An 18,964-nucleotide genomic window follows, 5' to 3' on the forward strand; every position below is an offset into this window, starting at 1 on the left:
AAGTCCAGGAACAGAGCATTGTGTCCTCCTACCTCCGCGATTTGGTATCGCCGGCACCATGCATTCTTTTTAGCCCTGCCTGGGTGGGCTGTCTTAACTCTCCTCTGTGAGAGGGGGATTCCCAATAATCATCTTACAACTAACCCCTTTGTGGGGGGAATTTTGCAGCTCTGATATGTCTGATATGTCTTCTCTGACAGACATATCAGGTCAGTCTTCTATGGGAGCAATGAATGTTTATTTTATTATTTTCTGTGGGGGCAATGTGTTTTTTTAATCCTATTTTCCTGTAAAGGACAATGTAGGGCTGATTCTTTATGCAATGCAGCTTCAAAGCCCTTCCCTGGTGTCATCAGTGTGTATCAATGTTCAAAGACTGAGTCTCACACTATAAGTGTCCGTTGACACTGAAATAATGATTAATGCATCTTCAGACGCTTGCACCGGCCCTTCATCAGTTTCTCCATCCATGTGGCCCTCCTATGTAAGTGGTTCAGTATTTGAGTGCGAATCCCCTTTCACTGAAACATCTGAAAGATCGAGTACACCCATAACAAGGACCATCTCCATGCGTGTGTTAAGACACCTCCAAGAAACTGTGCAGGAACGCCAATTGCTTTTCCAGATTTTGGATACCGTGCATCTCAATCTTAATAGGCCTTTGTTCGTGCGTACGCGCTGTCTAAGGCATGAAATTGTAGGTTTTTTTGAGCATGCAGAGTATCAGAAAAATAATCGTTCAACTATCTGAACACCGGCATTACGTGCAGTTCTGCATCAGGCCCTGTATGATGGCAGAATGAGAAGGTACACTACCTTCAATGTCAGATTGAGACAGTAAGAGAATCTCAGCACTATACATATTGAATGTAGTGATGTATCCCTTGTATGCAGGTGTGATGTGTAGTCAAAGATGTGCGGGAGGGGTTGATATGGGAAATGAGTTATTATGCAGTAAGCTAAGTAAAAATTTGCGATAATCACAAACCAGTCACTATAAACTTGGCAGTGATGTTCTCATGCAATAGTCCAGTGTTCATACCAAGAAATAGTCAACTAATGGTGATAATAGCCAATCACTACCGGGTCAGTTATACAGTTATAAAGTTTCTTGTTCAGGCAGATCTGGGAGAAAAGATAATGTTGGCAGCCATGGTGTGATTGTAGTAAATGCAGAAACAGGAGGTTACAGTATAACTCCAATAGAATAAAATCGGTGGTAGGTCACTTCATAGTAGACTTGATGCACAACTTGTACGTGGGAGAATCTGGGCAATTCCCTGCTCTCCTGATGCCTGGGTCATCATGTTGGAAATTCTCGATTCAGAGATTTCCACCCAAAAATGATCAGGATCGGTCAGTCTGAGATTTTTAACATGCAGTATTTTGCTGATTCCCTGTCGGATCACCGATCATTGGTTTTGATCGTCGATCGGCAGATGAGATCTTTGCCAGCAGAACAGGAAATTGCAGCTGTTATATGGCCCATATACTTACGGTTTCCTAGACGTCTGGTGGTGCATTCTTGGAAGTGCTGTGACTTCTGTCAAGCATCAAATTATACCATATTTCCAAACTTGGCAGGTTCATCCAAAAAGGGAGGGCCGAGAATTGTGGCAGTCAAGTTGTCCAAGGTGTGACCGGATTATGGATAGTATGTAGTGTCTGTTCATTGCTGCCTGCGACTAGTATGCTACTACTGTATATAGGCAGCTTGCAGGTGTGGGAGAGTCGGCTTTCTCAGTGTCCAGGTGCAGAGGTAAGAATTTGTGAGAAAGGGCCAGGTGTACTTAGCCCTGAAAAGTGATCAATTTCACAGTGATAAATTAGCAAGCAACCAGCTCCTAACTGTCATTTCTCAAACCCAGTCTGTAACGTGGCAGTTAAGAGCTGAATTGGCTGGTACTTTACCAACGTGAAATGTATTACTTTTCAAGCCTCAGTACATATCCCCCAAAGTGAATTGTGGGAAACAAGGGATAGATAATAATGGGGTAATCGGAAGTTGACAGCTTTTGGAACTAGAATACGAGCTACATAGGGGGTCAATATTTATTGCAGCGGTGCGATCGGGTCAGAACTGCGCATACGCCGCTACGATCGCTAATGCCTGATTGGCAGGCAGAGGTGGTCGCTGGGCGGGGGGGGCGGAACGTTTTGTGGGCACGGTCCGGCCTACGCAGGCGTGGCCGGACCAAACGGGGGGGGGGGGGGGCGGGCTGTAGCGGCTGCTTGACGTCGAGAGCGATGAGTAGCTCCAGGCCAGCGCGCTAAAGCTGCGCTGGTCGGGAGCTACTCTTGAAGTGCAAAGACATTGCCGCTGTGCGATGCCTTTGCACTTCTGCGGGGAAGGGGGGGGGGGGGCCCGGCACTGACATGCCGGGCTGGATAGCCCTGTGCTGGGCCCCCCCCCCCGCATGTCAGTGTGAATGATCATAGCTGTGCTAAATTTAGCACAGCTACGAACATCTCGGACTAGTGGGCGGTTCTCTGTGATGCACGGGACAGCCACACAAATTCAAACTACATACTTCTCCAAAATACCAAGATTTTAGTGGGTCTTAAGTTATAGGGTCAGGCATTGCTTCTAAGCGATGACGTTTTCATATAACAACAATTTCTTAACAGACCAGTTTAAAAGGAAAATATTTTTAAAAGCATGTGATGCACGGGACTTTATGTTCACTTTCTGGAAAATCACCCTACTAAATTATTACTACTAAATTATTACTGTATGTCCATTTTTGTCTCTGGGATGTGCAGCACCTCTTAATAGTAACAGACTTTGGATTAGTGTGAGTTACTGCCCTCATTTTCATGCCCCCTGGCCACACCATGCCCACTATTAGAAAATCTGCCAATACAAGGTGCAACCAGAAATTACACAAAATAACTGAGTCATGGACCGCTCCCTCCCTCTCATTTATATTCTTGTTCATTTGTTTTAACTAGTTTAAAATTCAGATTGCATCAGAAATTGGGAACAAATAACCTCAGTGTAAGCAAGGCCTTACATATGTCTGATAAACATAGTCTTTAATTTGCCTACAAGCAACCATCCTCCTCCTCCTCTCTCCCCCCCCCCCCCCCCCCCCCCCTTCTCCCCTACTGGCAGTGAGTCTCTAATTACAACAAATATAAGCATAACACACAGACTGAACGGAGCGTGGCCCTGACAGAGAACTCTGCAGCAGGCTCTGTGTGAATGTTTCTGGCCAGGCCCCAGTTGCTATGGACACCATATTTTCTGTCATTCTCTACTAGCTCCCCCTACAATTACCATGGACACCAAGGGACGCATTTCTCTACAGCAGTCTCAGTCAGATCACTAACATCTCTAGGATTCCTGAAGCACAACCTCCAAAATACAAGATCACTTTCCTATTCTGGAGCTCAGTTGAGGTGGACACACAGCTGTTAGTGTACACATCAGCGTGTGGTAGGTATAGTCTGTGTGACAATCTAGATTTTTTTATTGATAATGTGTTGTTTACATTACATTAGCATGCCATGTTAATAGTTTCATAATTAACATAAATTATTAGTGTACAGACCAGAAAAAAAGAAATAAAAATATAAAATAATAATGAATAATAAAATAGTCCGTATTGTTGGTGTACAAAATATGCTATTACCCCGCATTCCTGAAAAATGAGGGGCTATATTTACTAAAAGTCGCCGCTTCCTGACGTGTTGCAGGTGAAAATTTAAAGCGACGCTCTCAGTCAGTTTGAAGCCTAGCATGCTTTACACTGACTGTCATTTTAAATTACAGTGTCTCCAGTTCATGTTATTTAACATTACAGTGCCCAATTCAGATTACCAGTTTTAAACATTATAACATCCACTTACTGAAAATGGAATGTCACCCAATTTTAAGCAAGGCAACGAGGTGGACCCAATTGTTTAGCAGGCACTTACGGGAACTGGGTAGGAAGCTATATGCCCTGGGGCCCTCTAAACCTCTGGGCCCCATAGCAATAGCACTGCCACACCCACAATAGCTACGCCCATGACTACTACTGTTAATAAAATAATTATTAACCACTTGCCTGGCATGGACGCATCAGATGAGTCCTTACCAGGCTGGGCTTTCCCTGGCATGGTCGCATGGTTGCATCTGTGCGGCTGCAGAAAGAGAAGCTTCCTGAAGATGCCGCTCTCAGAGGGACCTCCAGTCTCTCTGCTTCCTGGTTCCCACCCTAGTGCCTGTGTAGTGCGGATCACTACTGATCAGTCAGCCTGGCCTGCACCCCCACCCAGTGGCTCTAGACATTAGCAGCCTTTAGGGAAATATTAAAAAAACAGCCCTCACCTTCTCTTATGAGCCTATGGAGGCTGCAGAGAGGATAATGTGTTGGGAAACTGAAATCGCAATGTTCCGACTATCAGTGTATGTTGTACCGGTGTTGTTAAAAAAATAGAATTGTATTGAATATACTTTAAACACATCTTCTTAACCTACTTCAATCATAAACACCCCACCCCCCCCACCCCCCCAACAATTCCTGAGTGGTTGTAGGGGCTAATTCAGAGATGGATGCAGCTGAGCGGTGCTCGCATCAGTTGCATCCATCTGGTCTGCGCATGCGCACTGACCGCAGTACACGTGCCGAACTTACACATTGCGGCAGCATTCAGGAAGGATGCGCCCGCAGTGTCATTGATAGCGGTGGCCGTCGGAGGGGCGTTGTCGTGGCAATGGGGTGGCGGGACGTACCAAACGGGGGCGTGTCAGGAGCATTTTTGGGGTGGCAGCGTAACGTTACATGCAGCCACTCTGAGAAAAAGATGGCCACTGACCGCCGGACGCCCTGCCATGGGTCAACCTTAGATCCGATGCCTATGCAATCTAATTGCGGACGCATAGGGAGGTGGCCTTACACATGCTGGGTGTCCTTGCCCTGTGCTGGGCACAGGGCCATCTTAACAGCAGTGAAGGCCCCTGGGCACAGCTATCCACTGGGGCCCCTACCCATCCTCCATCGGTAGGGGTGGGGGGTGCTATCATCGGCAGCTTTGATGTCCCGCAGGCGGTAGGGGGTGTTCTATCTTCCACTCAGCATGCAGGACCTGGAGCAGTAATTTCTGCTAATTACTCCTTTACTGCACAGATGGTGGGAGATGCGGTGAGAGGGAGAACACTAAACTGTAGAAGGGGGCATTGGGCTGAATGAAGGCGCCGCAGTACTTGACTTCCAGGTCAGTAGGGGGTGTTTAATACGCAGGGGAGGCAGGGCCGGCTCCAGGCACGTTCGACTAGAGCGGCTGCGCGGGGCGCCACCCTTTATGGGCGCCGCGCGCTGGCGCCGCCATCTTTGTGCCTGGAGCCAGCCTGCAGTGCTGCCTGGCATAAACTTAAGTTGTTGTGTATGCGGCTGTGCGGCGCCGGCGTCTGACGTTAGACGCCGGGCAGCCGCGCACACAGGAGTTTAGAAGAGCCGCCCGCGTCCTCAGCGGCACTCCCCCTCCCGCCACAACCACAGGTATCATGGATCGGGCTCTGTGTGGGGGCACTGTTGGGGCATATCTTTCACTGTGGGGCAATTATGTATCTGGAAATGTGGGGGCATGTATGTCTGCATTGTGGGGGTATATCTTTCACTGTGGGGGCGTTTATGTATCTGGCACTGTAGGGGGTATATCTGCACTGTGGGGGCATTTATGTATCTGGCACTGTAGGGGCATATCTGCACTGTGGGGGCATTTTATGTATCTGGCACTGTGGGGGGCATTTATGTATCTGGCACTGTGGGGGCATTTATGTATCTGGAACTGTGGGGGCATTTTATGTATCTGGCACTGTGGGGGCATTTATGTATCTGGCACTGTGGGGGCATTTATGTATCTGGCACTGTGGGGGCATTTTATGTATCTGGCACTGTGGGGGCATTTATGTATCTGGCATTGTGGGGGCATTTATGTATCTGGCACTGTGGGGGCATATCTGCATTGTGGGGGCATTTATGTATCTGGCACTGTGGGGGCATATCTGCACTGTGGGGGCATTTATGTATCTGGCACTGTAGGGGCATATCTGCACTGTGGGGGCATTTTATGTATCTGGCACTGTGGGGGCATTTATCTGGCACTGTGGGGACATTTATCTGGCACTGGGGGCATTTATCTGGTACTGTGGGGACATTTATCTGGCACTGGGGGCATTTATCTGGCACTGTGGGGGCATTTATCTGGCACTGTGGGGGCATTTATCTTGCACTGTGGGGGCATTTATCTGGCACTGTGGGGGCATTTATCTGGCACTGTGGGGGCATTTCTGTATCTGGCACTGTAGGGGCATTTATGTATCTGGCATTGCTGGGGGGCATGTCATGTGTTGCTGGCACTGCTGGGGGCATATCTGGCACTGTGGGGGCATTTATCTGGCACTGCGGGGTCATATCTGGCACTGTGGGGGCATTTATGTAGCACTGTGGGGTCATATCTGGCACTGTGGGGTCATATCTGGCACTGTGGGGTCATATCTGGCACTGTGGTGGCATTTATCTGACACTTTGGGGGCTTTTCTGTATCTGGCACTGTGGGGGCATTTCTGTATCTGGCACTGTAGGGGCATTTATGTAGGGACATATCTGGCACTGTGTGGCCATTTATGTATCTGGCATTGCTGGGGGGCATGCCATGTGTTGCTGGCACTGCTGGGGGGCATGTCATGTGTAGCTGGCACGGCTGGGGAGCATATCATGTAGTGTTCCCGCTAGGTGTCTGTGGCTAGGCAATGTATCTAATGTGCTCTGCCTGGCGCAAAGTGTCTAACGTGCTCTGCCTGGCGCAAAGTGTCTAACGTGCTCTGCCTGGCGCAAAGTGTCTAACGTGCTCTGCCTGGCGCAAAGTGTCTAACGTGCTCTGCCTGGCGCAAAGTGTCTAGGAGGTTCTACCTCTGTCCATGCTTTACCATGTAGGTAAATGAGCACCAAGCATTACAGTATGTACATCATTTTGCCCTCCTAACTTAAAAATATGCCCTCCCTGCCCTAAAAAGTGAACACTATCGTGTAGCTGGCACTGCTGGGGGGCATATTGTGTGTAGCTGGCACTGCTGGGGGGCATATCATGTCTATCTGGCACTGCACATTGTGTATCTGGCACTATACTGGAGACATTATGTGTATCTGACACTATACTGGAGACATTGTGTGTAAGGAACACTACTGTGGCTGTTATGTGTAAGGCTGCTAATTGTGTGCGTAGAGGGGGTGTGAAAACATATTTATTTATAGTCTAATAATATGAAGTCGTGAGGCCACGCCCACTTTCCAAGAGGCCACGCCCACTTTCCCTGGAGCGCGTGCACATTCGGCGCGCGCATGGGGGGGGGCGCTTTTACATGTTTTCGCTCAGGGTGCTAGTAGGCCTGGAGCCGGCCCTGAGGGGAGGGGTAGATAGTGGAGTGGGCTTAATGGGGGTAATTCCAAGTTGATCGCAGCAAGATTTTTGTTAGCAGTTGGGCAAAACCATGGGGGTCATTCCGAGTTGTTCGCTCGCAAGCTGCTTTTAGCAGCTTTACACACGCTAAGCCGCCGCCTACTGGGAGTGAATCTTAGCTTCTTAAAATTGCGAACGAAAGATTCGCAGTATAGCGAAAAGACATCTCTGTGCAGTTTCTGAGTAGCTCGAGACTTACTCGGCACCTGCGATCAGTTCAGTGCTTGTCGTTCCTGGTTTGACGTCATAAACACACCCAGCGTTCGCCCAGACACTCCTCCGTTTCTCCAGCCACTCCCGCGTTTTTCCCAGAAACGGTAGCGTTTTTTCGCACACACCCATAAAACGGCCAGTTTCCGCCCAGAAACACCCACTTCCTGTCAATCACATTACGATCACCAGAACGAAGAAAAAACCGTGAGTAAAATTCCTAACTGCATAGCAAATTTACTTGGCGCAGTCGCAGTGCGGACATTGCGCATGCGCACTAAGCGGAAAATCGCTGCGATACGAAAAAATTTACCGAGCGAACAACTCAGAATGACCCCCCATGTGCAGTGCAGGTGAGGCAGATATAACATGTGCAGAGAGAGTTAGATTTGGGTGTGGTGTGTTCAATCTGCAATCTAATTTGCAGTGTAAAAATAAAGCAGCCAGTATTTACCCTGCACAGAAACAAAATAACCCACCCAAATCTAACTCTTTCTGCACATGTTATATCTGCCTCCCCTGCAGTGCACATGGTTTTGCCCAATTGCTAACAAAATTCCTGCTGCGATCAACTTGGTATTACCCCCAATATTCATAATTTTCTTGTGAGAGGGCAGCTTGCTTGACTGCAGATATCTCAGATTCCTGGAAATAGATTTCATAGCTTTCATTGGGATATATAACTAGAGAGTCTCATCTTTCAGGAGGTACTGGGGACTTGGAGATCAGAGATCAGGAGCCAAATCAATCCAGCAACGAAATTATAAACTGCATACCAGGCGTGTGGAGCTGCAGCAGGGACCAGCTGCTGGAAGGCTGATATCTCTGGTTCTGGGCATAGTAGAGACAAGCTGCCAGTGTCCAGTGAAAGGGGAGGGTCACAGCTTTTGGAGTATACCCTCAGAAAAACTCTAAGTCAGACAGAGCCCGAGATATCTGGATGGGAAGAACAATTAACAGTTTCAGATGGGGACCACTGCTTTGAAGTCGGATATCTCCGGTTCCCCAGGGCCGATTTGCAAAAATCTGGTACCCCTGGAAAGAGGGGACCCTCAGCTATCAGCCTAGGGCCCTTATACTCCTGGGGCCCTTGGGCAAGTGCCCATTTAGCCCATACGAAAAGACGGCCCTGGCTGGGCAGCCCCCAGCATGTGCGAAGATGAACGCAGATCTGGCTGAGTATGCAGCCATCTGCGTTCATCTCTGCATAACCCCAGTAGTCAGTTAAGTGGTTAAAGAGCGGTCCCTCTTTATAACATTAACCTTGGATACCAGCAAGCATATTATTTTTAACAAAGTGTATTTTTTTTTCCCTAATATTTTTTTCTAGGTAGAAATATACAGTATAATGATAAAATTATGGGTTCTGCCCTGGGCCCGTATGGAATTTATATATTCTCCCCATGTTTACCTGGGCTTATTCAATTTTCTTCCACAATCCAAAAATATATTGTTAGGTTGTCACTGTGGTAGGTCATTTATATCTCCACAGGGGCAGGTACTGATGTAAATGATGAAACATTCTCTGTAGCGTCAAGTATTCTATATTGGTGTGTTATAAAAATAATAATTAATAAATACAATAATAATAATAATAATCTATATCATGTGCGAGCGAGGGAGATGGGCATAGGTGTGCGCAGGGGGGGTGCCTGGTGCGCAAAGGCACCCCCTAATGTCTGGCACACAGATCTCACATGCCTGATGCAGCGATCGCCGAGCAGGCTGATTACCGTCCCCTCTGCGCTGCACCCTGTCAGAATTGCATTACTGACCGGACGCCTGGGTTAATAAAGGTTGCCACTGCCACCGGCTTTCAAACTCCCGGCTCCACCTCCATGTACAAAAACAGCGTGATGTGATTACGTCATGCTGGTCGCACGCCCACCCGTCACACCCACCCACTTCTCTCCTTCTATGCTATGCCAACGCCAGCCACTGATGAGGATCAGCATGCAGCCAGCGTTCCTCTTAGGAAGACAAATTCAATACTGGCAGGCGGTCGGCAGCAACATTGACACGTCACTCCTTTTTCCAGCAGCGGCAGTACTAGTCTGCGACTGTCAGTGTCAGTGAGTGACTGACTTGTAAGTAAGCTGCTGCAGTTTGCAGGGGAAAGAGAGGGGGGGCCAGATCAGGCTGAGGAGGAGCACTGTAATTGCAGTGAGTGCCATCAGGGGTGTTTTTTGGTGCACACCACAACATCTGACAATGTATCTGCTTTATTAGGATTGGTACAAGGGTGGATATTTTATATCCCACTCCTACCTCCAAGATTTTTCACGTGCTGCACCACTTCTCTGGAATTCCCTACCTCTCCCCCTCAGACTCTCCACCTCACTACAAAACTTCAAACGGGCTCTCAAGACCCACTTCTTCACCAAACCCAGCCAAATCTCATCCAAAACCTCTGTTCCACGCTCTCTATGTACCCCATCTGTCTCACCCCTGTCTTTCTACCCCTCCCCTTTAGAATGTAAGCTCTCACGAGCAGGGCCCTCTTCCCTCATGTGCTTACCCTTTTCTTACTTTAATAATCTTCAGCTGCACCAAATCCAGCAGTCTTCTGCCACCTGATACTTATTCCAGTGTCATCTGCTGATGTAGCTATGTTTATTTACCCTGTACTTTTCCTATATTGTCGTCAACTGTAAGTTGCTGTTTTCCTGTTTGATTATTTGTTTATGTACTCTGTAATTGGGCGCTGCGGAACCCTTGTGGCGCCATATAAATAAAGGATAATAATAATAATAATAATAATAATAATAATAATATTGTGTTGACCATCAATAGATGATGCTAGACACGCCCCTCCAACGGTGCACCCCCTAATTAAATGTGCTGCGCACGCCTATGGAGATGGGACAGACCTGATAGAGGAGGCCTGGCCGCTGGGAAAAAGGTAAGTATGGGGGGGAGCGAAGAGACAGGGCAGAGCGGAAACTGAGGTGACCCGTGTCCAGTCAACTAGTAATAATAATAATTATAATAATTATTGCAGGTTGGAGACTGAGCCAATAATGGAGAAAGACTGGGACAGATATAAGTCAATTGTCAATGGGCATCACATGAGGGACATGCAGCACAAAATGGCTTCAGAATATCAGGTAAAAGGCATGGACATAATTGTGTATCTTAAACAATGTCCTCCACATCCTTTATAAAAAATACTAACGTTTGCCAGCAGCTTCACTTGCATGGATGTTTGTTATTGCTGAGCGGACCTAATTATACAAATAAAGTATTGCCATCTAATAATGTGATGTATATTGTACACATCAATCACAAAATTTCTTTGTAAACAATATTTGCAGTTTTTCCTTTAGGGATTAACACAATATATGCTTAAGGCTACTAACTCGTGAGCAAGCCACCTAAAGCTGGCCATGGGAGATGCAGCTGATCCTGAGAACTAGGCATGCAGCCCTGAGTGTTTTTCGGGGTGTGCAATATATGTATATATTATATATACAGTTCCTTGCAGCTGGCACTGTCCCTCTCAGCAGCTCCCGCCGGGGTGCCCACATAAGAGCGGTATCTAGAAAATTTCCAAACAGTGGCACTCCTCTGTCTTATCATCCATAAATAAACAGACACTTAGCCTTACATGACTTGTAATGTTTCAGGTTTTATTGACCCATCGTCAGGCAGCATAAATACAAGAAAAATTCTTACCTTCAATAAGCACCCAGTGCAGCTATGCAGATCCATCTGCCGTGGTCACCATCAGCAGCGTCCGCAGGGCTTCTGGGACCAATCCCGGCCATGCCCCCTTCCGAACACTCTCGCAGTTGCCACAGCAACACAGATGCACAGCAAGTAAACAGTGACATAACCACTACCAAAACTATAGAAAAAATAACATTAAAGCACCAAAATCATAACCAAATAATAAAACAATATACTATACCTGTATTTAATGATGTATATTCTATATAAACACCAATTTATACTGTAAACTAATATTGATGTACTTAGTGACATCCAATCCCAGGATGGTGTCACATTCAATTTTTAAATTAATTTAAATACCAGATAAGTGTATACCAAAAAGCAGTCCCATATTTACAGGAATATGTTTCCTCAAGTTATTAGAACTGGTACTTGCATAAAACTATTTTTACGTAAATTGTATATATTTCCTGCAGATCAGCAGATGTGCCATGGGTTCACACTTGGCACCTGCATATGCTAATGCTTATATGTTCCATGTAGAAAAACAGTTATTTTCACCAGAGTTGTACAGTATTTGATAAACCTACCTCAGGGGGCAGATAGTATTCAGTGTTGGAGAATAACGCTGTTGTTTTATTTGGGGGGGGGTGGAGCTGTAGGCATCCCAGTAGCAGGGATATGCAGCCAGGGTAGGCAGGGGAGCTCTGCCTCCCCCGTCATACTCCCTGTCAGACTGCAGTGTTTGACTAGTAAAATTATTAAAATACCAAAAAGATACTTAGAAATAAATATCTTCTTTGTAGTATTCTAATTTTTTATAGGCAAAACTCACCAAAATTGCAGCACTCTCTGGAAATACAGGGACAGGGAGAGATGACAGGTAAGGCACAAAAAGCTCAGCCTCCCCTCTGATAGTCACACACTGCATGGAGTTGGGGGCTGGGCCACGTAGCAGCCAATACAACACAGAGAGAAAGAGCCAGTGAAGGCATGCCTCACTGTCGGGGAGGCGTGTGCAGTGGTGTCAAGGGGGGAGGAGGGGGTACTCTTTACCAGGGCCGTTAGAGGGTCCCGGGTCATGCTACCTTGCCACTTCCCCAATGTAGACAGCCGGGAGAGAGAGGACTCCTCTTTCCCCAGTGCAGCAAACACGCCCAGCAAACCGCCTCCTGCTACTCACCCGGTGCCCCCTCCCACCCCCACCCCCATCGTGTGTGCGGCCGACCTTAGTGGAAAATATTTCTATGGAGGAGGGCTGACCACACCTCCCTGCATTGGTCATGCACCCTATGATTGCCCGGGCCCGGCTTAGCTGTAGGGGTTGGTGTAGATGTGTGTGTGTGTGGGGGGGATATGCATTAAGCTTTGATGGACACTTCTGACGATCGGTTGACTAGTCCAGGAAGTACATTGGAGCTCAGTGGCAATAGCAGCAGCACTGAGGGGGGAAGGAATATGCAGAGGAGAAAAATTTAAGGACAGTCCGCTGTGAACCATAGGACACTGTCTGGGAGACTTGTAAATCACAGTGTAAAAGGGGGTGGTCTTCAGTATGCCAGCTGTCTGGATCCCGGCGCACAGTATACCGGCGCCGGAATCCCGACAGCCGGCATACCGACACTTATTCTCCCTCGTGGGGGTCCACGACCGCAGCGAGCCCGCAAGGGGCTCATTTGCGCTCGCCACACTGTCGGTATGCCGGCGGTCGGGCTCCCGGCGCCGGTATGCTGGTCGCCGGGAGCCCGACCGCCAACATACCATACTACACCCTGTAAAAGGATATGGGGTTACCCTGCAGACTGCAGTAGCTGTCACTTCCTCACTATGCAGGGATTGGAACCTTCAGTGTAAGGGATGGGGGATAGTCAGTGCTAGGGGGAGATCTGTGTGAGTGGTGATTTGTGCTACCGGGAGATCTGTGTGTTTGTGTGGAGAATCTGATGGAGAGGTATGTGCAAGTGGGGTTGGTTCTTATACATTAGGGGGGTCATTCCGAGTTGATCGCTCGCTAGCTATTTTTGCAACGCTGCGATCAGGGCCGGTGCTAGGGTGTTCGGCGCCCTCCTGCAAAATATAAATTTGCGCCCCCTCCCATACTTTACATGCAGGGCCGGGGGGTTACCATGGCCTCTTGGGCCCCTGAGCTGCAGGAGATCCGTGCAAGCCTATGGATGTGAACTCTCTGCCCACACACACTCTGTACAGCGCTAGTTACGGCTCTGCACACAGACAGTGCAGTAACTAGACATTTTACCACTGTGTGCAAGAGAGGGCATCGCCCCCCTCTGTATGTAAAATAGGGGCAGTGTGCGCCACAGGCGCGCACAAAATATATAGGAGCATGGCTTTGCGGGGAAGGGGTGTGGCCACAAAATTATACCTATTCATATTACATATTATAGTAGTCTCCATTATTCAAACTACGCCGCGCAGTAGCGCCACTACACCAGGTAGAGACCCTTTTACACATTACGGCCGACAGATTCCCCTTTTTACACTTTACGGCAGACAGCGTCCCCCTTTTTACACATTACGGCAGACAGCATCCCCCTTTTTACATATTACGGCAGACAGCGTCCCCCTTTTTAAACATTACGGCAGACAGAGTCCCCTTTTTACACATTACGGCAGACAGCGTCCCCTTTTTACACATTACGGCGGACAGCATCCCCTTTTTACACATTACGGCAGACAGTTTCCCCCTTTTTACACATTACGGCAGACAGCGTCCCCTTTTTACACATTACGGCAGACAGCGTCCCCTTTTTACACATTACGGCAGACAGCGTCCCCTTTTTACACATTACGGCGGACAGCGTCCCCCTTTTTACACATTACGGCAGCCAGCATCCCCTTTTTACACATTACGGCAGCCAGCGTCCCCCTTTTTACACATTACGGCAGCCAGCGTCCCCTTTTTACACATTACTGTGGACAGAGTCCCCTTTTTACACATTACGGCGGACAGAGTCCCCTTTTTACACATTACGGCAGCCAGCGTCCCCTTTTTACACATTACGGTGGACAGAGTCCCCTTTTTACACATTACGGCGGACAGAGTCCCCTTTTTACACATTACAGCAGCCAGCGTCCCCCTTTTTACACATTACAGCAGCCAGCGTCCCCCTTTTTACACATTACGGCAGACAGCGTTCCCCTTTTTACACATTATGGCAGACAGCGTCCACTTTTTAAATACAAACAAACACACACATACATACACACACACACACACACACACACACACACACACACACACACACACACACACACACACACGGTTCACTACGGCTGGCCGGCGGTCGGGCTCCCGGCGACCAGCATCCCGGCGCCGGGAGCCCGACCGCCGGCTTACCGACAGCTTGGCGAGCGCAAATGAGCCCCTTGCGGGCTCGCTGCGCTCGCCACGCTACGGGCACGGTGGCGCGCTACGCGCGCCACACTATTTTATTCTCCCTCTATGGGGGTCGTGGACCCCCACGAGGGAAAATAATTGTCGGTATTCCGGCTGTCGGGCTCCCGGCGCCGGTATACTGAGCGCCGGGAACCCGAACGCCGACAAACAGAAGACCACCCCACACACACACACACACACACACACACACACACACACACACACACACACTTTCTCTCTCACACTCTTTTTACATCCCCTTACCACAATCTTGCTGGCCAGATCTTCCACAGTCTGCTAGCCTGGTCCATGTAGCTCTGCCCCTTGGTCCATGTAGCTCCACCCCTTGGTCTGTGTAGATCCGCCCCCTTTTGTCAGAACGAAAACTGACACTCCTCTCACTGTCACAGGGGACAGAGGAGAAGGAGTCATGCTGCCGGCGCTGCTGCGGCTGCCTGTCAGTGTGACAGGGCAGGTGCAGCAGCCAGCAGCAGGGGGGACAGGACGGCGCTTCAGCAGGGATGCAGAGCAGTGAAGGCGCCTCTCCTGCCCGGCGCCTACCTGCACTGCATCCCTTTGCTGAGCGGGTAGCGCTGGGCCTGGCTGCGATCAGATAGTCGCCGCCTATGGGGGAGTGTATTTTCGCTTTGCAAGTGTGCGAACGCTTGTACAGCCGAGCGGTACAAAAAAGTTTTGTGCAGTTTCTGAGTAGGTCTGATTTTACTCAGCCGCTGCGATCACTTCAGCCTGTCTGGTCCCGGAATTGACGTCAGACACCCGCTCTGCAAACACTTGGACACGCCTGCGTTTTTCCAACCACTCCCTGAAAACAGTCAGTTGACACCCATAAACGCCTTCTTCCTGTCAATCTTCTTGCGATCGGCTGTGCGAATGGATTCTTCATTAAATCCATGACCCAGCACCGATCCGCTTTGTACCCGTACAACGTTCCTGAGCATTGCGGTGCATACGCATGCGCAGTTTTGCCGAGATTTGACCTGATCGCAGCGCTGCAAAAAATAGCTAGCGTGCGATCAGCTCAGAATGACCCCCATGGTTTATGTAAATCTGGCTTTGATACCAGCCAGTGCCTCCCCAGCCATAGACCTGGTGAGGTGAGGCAGAGTCTTTCCTGTCATACTTCAGTTTACGCCAGGGTTTTGACTATGTAAAGTATATGAAAAATACCAAGAATATATTATAAATATCTTTTTTCTTTTATTCTAATAATTATTATAGTCAAAACTCTGGAGTAAAAAGTCTATGGCAGGTGAGGCAGTGCTGTTGTATAATGCCCACATGAACCCTTTGGCTCTGTGGCAATTTGAGCCCCCCTCTTCCAATATGTTCACAATATGCCACACGACAGTGAGTGACAAGGAGAAACGGGGTGACAGCGTAAGGCAGGAGGTGACAATGGAATGCAAAGAGAGATGGGGTGATAACAGAAGGCAGGGGGAGGCCGAGGGTGACAGTGTATAGCAGAGGGAGGCAGAGGGTGACAGCAGAAGGCATGGGGAAGCAGGGGGTTACAGTGGAAGGCAAGGGAGGTAGAGAGTGACAATGAAAGGCAGGGGAGGCAGATGGTGACAGTGGAATGCAGGGGGAGGCAGAGTACGACAGTGAAAGGCAAGAGGAGACAGAGTGTAACAGTGCAAGGCAGGGGGAAGTAGAGGAAGACAATGGAATGCAGGGGGAGGCTGAGAGTGACAGCAGAATGCAGCAGGAGGCAGAGGGTGAGAGCGGAAGGCAGGAGGAGGCAGAGGGTGACAGTGGAATTCAAGGGGATACAGAGGGTGACAGTGGAAGGTCAGGTAGGCAGAGGGTGACACTGGAAGGCAGGGAGAGGCAATGAGTGAAAGGGGGTGGTGCTGAGTGAAAGGGAAAAGGTGACAGGTAGAGGGAGTGGGTGACAGAGATACAAGCACAATGTCCTGTGGGTGCGGAGAACAGGGGGCATGTACCTTAGTGGTGGTGGAAGGCAAGGGGAGGCAGAGGGAGACAGTGAAAGGCAGTGGAGGCAGAGGGTGACAGTGGAAGGCAAGGGGAGGCAGAGGGTGACAGCAGAAGGCAGGGCAGGCAGAGGGTGACAGGGAGGCAGAGGGTGACATGGAAAGGCAGTGAGTGACAAGGGGAGGCAGAGGGTGACTGGGATACAAGCACAATGTCCTGCGGGTGTGGAGAACAGGGGGCATATAACTTAGTGGGGGTGGAAGGCAAGAGGAGGCAGATGGTGATAGGGTTAGGCAGTGGGTGACAGGTAAAGGCAGAGTGTGAAAACATAAGGCAGGGGAAAGCAGAGGGTGACTCTGAAATGCAAGGGGAGTCCAAGGGTGACAGCGGAATGCTGGGGGAGGCAGAGGGAGACAGTGAAAGGCAGTGGAGGCAGAGGGTGACAGTGGAATGTAAGGGGAGCCAGAGGGTTACAGCAGAAGGCAGGGCAGGCAGAGGGTGACAGTGGAGGGAAAGGAAGGCAGAGGGTGTCCTGCGTGGTGTGGAGAACAGAGGACATGTACACGGTTTAACTAATTGCTGGCTTGGGCAGTAGTTGGACCCTTAGTCCTTAGGAGCCCTGGTGCAATGCATCTGCTGCACCAATGATAGTTCCACCCCTGCTTTGGCTCATATATTGTGTGTAAATCTGGCTTTGATACTAGTCAGTGCCTTCTCAGCCATTCACCTCACCGCAAGTCCCTGCCCAGTAGACATTTTATACACATTACTAGTACTGAAGTTCTCTGCTGCTCATTCTGTAATCTGTGCACAATTAAATAATGTAATGGTATGGGTCCTGGGTGGATCCATAAACCTGCGACACCAGTGAGGTAATTAGCTAGTGTAGTGACGCTGGTGGTGGTGGTGGGGGATATATGAAGGAGGTAAAACTTAAAATATAATGCTTAAATTACTGTGTTCAATATACATGAAAGACTGCGTAGGTCATGAATGTGGCCGAGACAGCATAAACTCGCCGGCTGGGCATGCGGCACGCCTCTTAATGCATCACTCTGGCACGGAAGGGGTTACATATTTTATGGGAGGAACTGAAGAAAAGCTGCCTGGATTGTGATTGCACACGCTAAGCCGCCGCCTACTGGGAGTGAATCTTAGCTTATCAAAGTTGCGAACGAAAGATTAGCAAAATTGCGAATAGACACTTCATAGCAGTTTCTGAGTAGCTCCACACGTACTCGGCAACTGCGATCAGTTCAGTCAGTTTCGTTCCTGGTTTGACGTCACAAACACACCCAGCGTTCGCCCAGACACTCCTCGGTTTTTCCAGCCACACCCGCCTTTTTCCCAGAAATGGTAGCGTTTTTTCGCACACACCCATAAAACGGCCAGTTTCCGCCCAGAAACACCCACTTCCCCGCCGCTGGCCGCGGCGGTGGACGGAGCGGCGGGGTCCGGGAGCATCTGAGGTGGCCTGACAGGGACGTCCCTGAACCCGCCGCACGTGGAGCTGGCGGCCGTGCGAGTCGCGCGCGGGGGGGGGGGGGGACAGCGCTCCCTCCATGCGGCTCGGCGGCTCCCTCCCGCCAGGGGGGGCAGCCTCCATTTATTTTTTACGTGGCTCAATACTCCCGTCCCTGAACCCGCCGCACGTGGAGCTGGCGGCCGTGCGAGTCGCGGGGGGGGGGGGGGGGGGGGGGGGACAGCGCTCCCTCCTTGCGGCTCCCTCCCGCCAGGGGGGGGCAGCCTCCATTTATTTTTTACGTGGCTCAATACTCCCGTCCCTGAACCCGCCGCACGAGTCGCGGGGAGGGGAGACGGCGTTCCCTCCATGAGGCTCGGCGACCCCCCCCCCATTTTCTTACGTGGCTCAACACTCCCGTCCCTGAACCCGCCGCACGTCCCGAGGGGGTGGGGGGTGGGACAGCGCTCCCTCCATGCGGCTCGGCGGCTCCCTCCCGCCAGGGGGGGCAGCCCCCATTTTCTTGCATGGCTCAGCACACTAATCCCCTAAGCCTCAGGTACTAAAAAGTACACTGCTTCAAATTAAAGGGCGCTTTTTGTCACGCACTCTCCAGCGGGCGGGGGTCAAGCGGCCACCGGACGTGCCGGCACTCATGCAGTCACCAGGGGGCCCCAGATGAGGCCTACTCCCTCTGGTGCTGCTAACTACATTCCCTTACCGGTCAGTGCCCTCCCGCGACAGGGCGAGGCGACACGCCCGCTCTGCTGCTGCGGATGGGCTGTTGCCGACGGTCAACATTGCACGGCCCGTCAGGCGGGGGC

The 18,964-nt window shown here is 49.9% G+C and overlaps 1 protein-coding gene across 1 annotated transcript in view; it reads left to right on the forward strand.

Moving 5' to 3' along the window:
* Positions 1-3,156: 3,156 nt before the first annotated feature.
* MARCHF10 (membrane associated ring-CH-type finger 10) overlaps positions 3,157-18,964 on the forward strand; it is a 225,104-nt gene continuing 209,296 nt past the window's right edge. The window contains exons 1-2 of the mRNA XM_063960018.1: positions 3,157-3,439; positions 10,658-10,763. Of these exons, the coding sequence (XP_063816088.1) occupies positions 10,677-10,763 (87 nt within the window). The 5' untranslated portion in view covers positions 3,157-3,439; positions 10,658-10,676. The remainder of the gene's footprint in view (positions 3,440-10,657; positions 10,764-18,964) is intronic.

The sequence above is a fragment of the Pseudophryne corroboree genome, chromosome 3 (assembly GCF_028390025.1).
Source record: "Pseudophryne corroboree isolate aPseCor3 chromosome 3, aPseCor3.hap2, whole genome shotgun sequence".
In the NCBI taxonomy this organism is placed as follows: Eukaryota; Metazoa; Chordata; class Amphibia; order Anura; family Myobatrachidae; genus Pseudophryne; species Pseudophryne corroboree.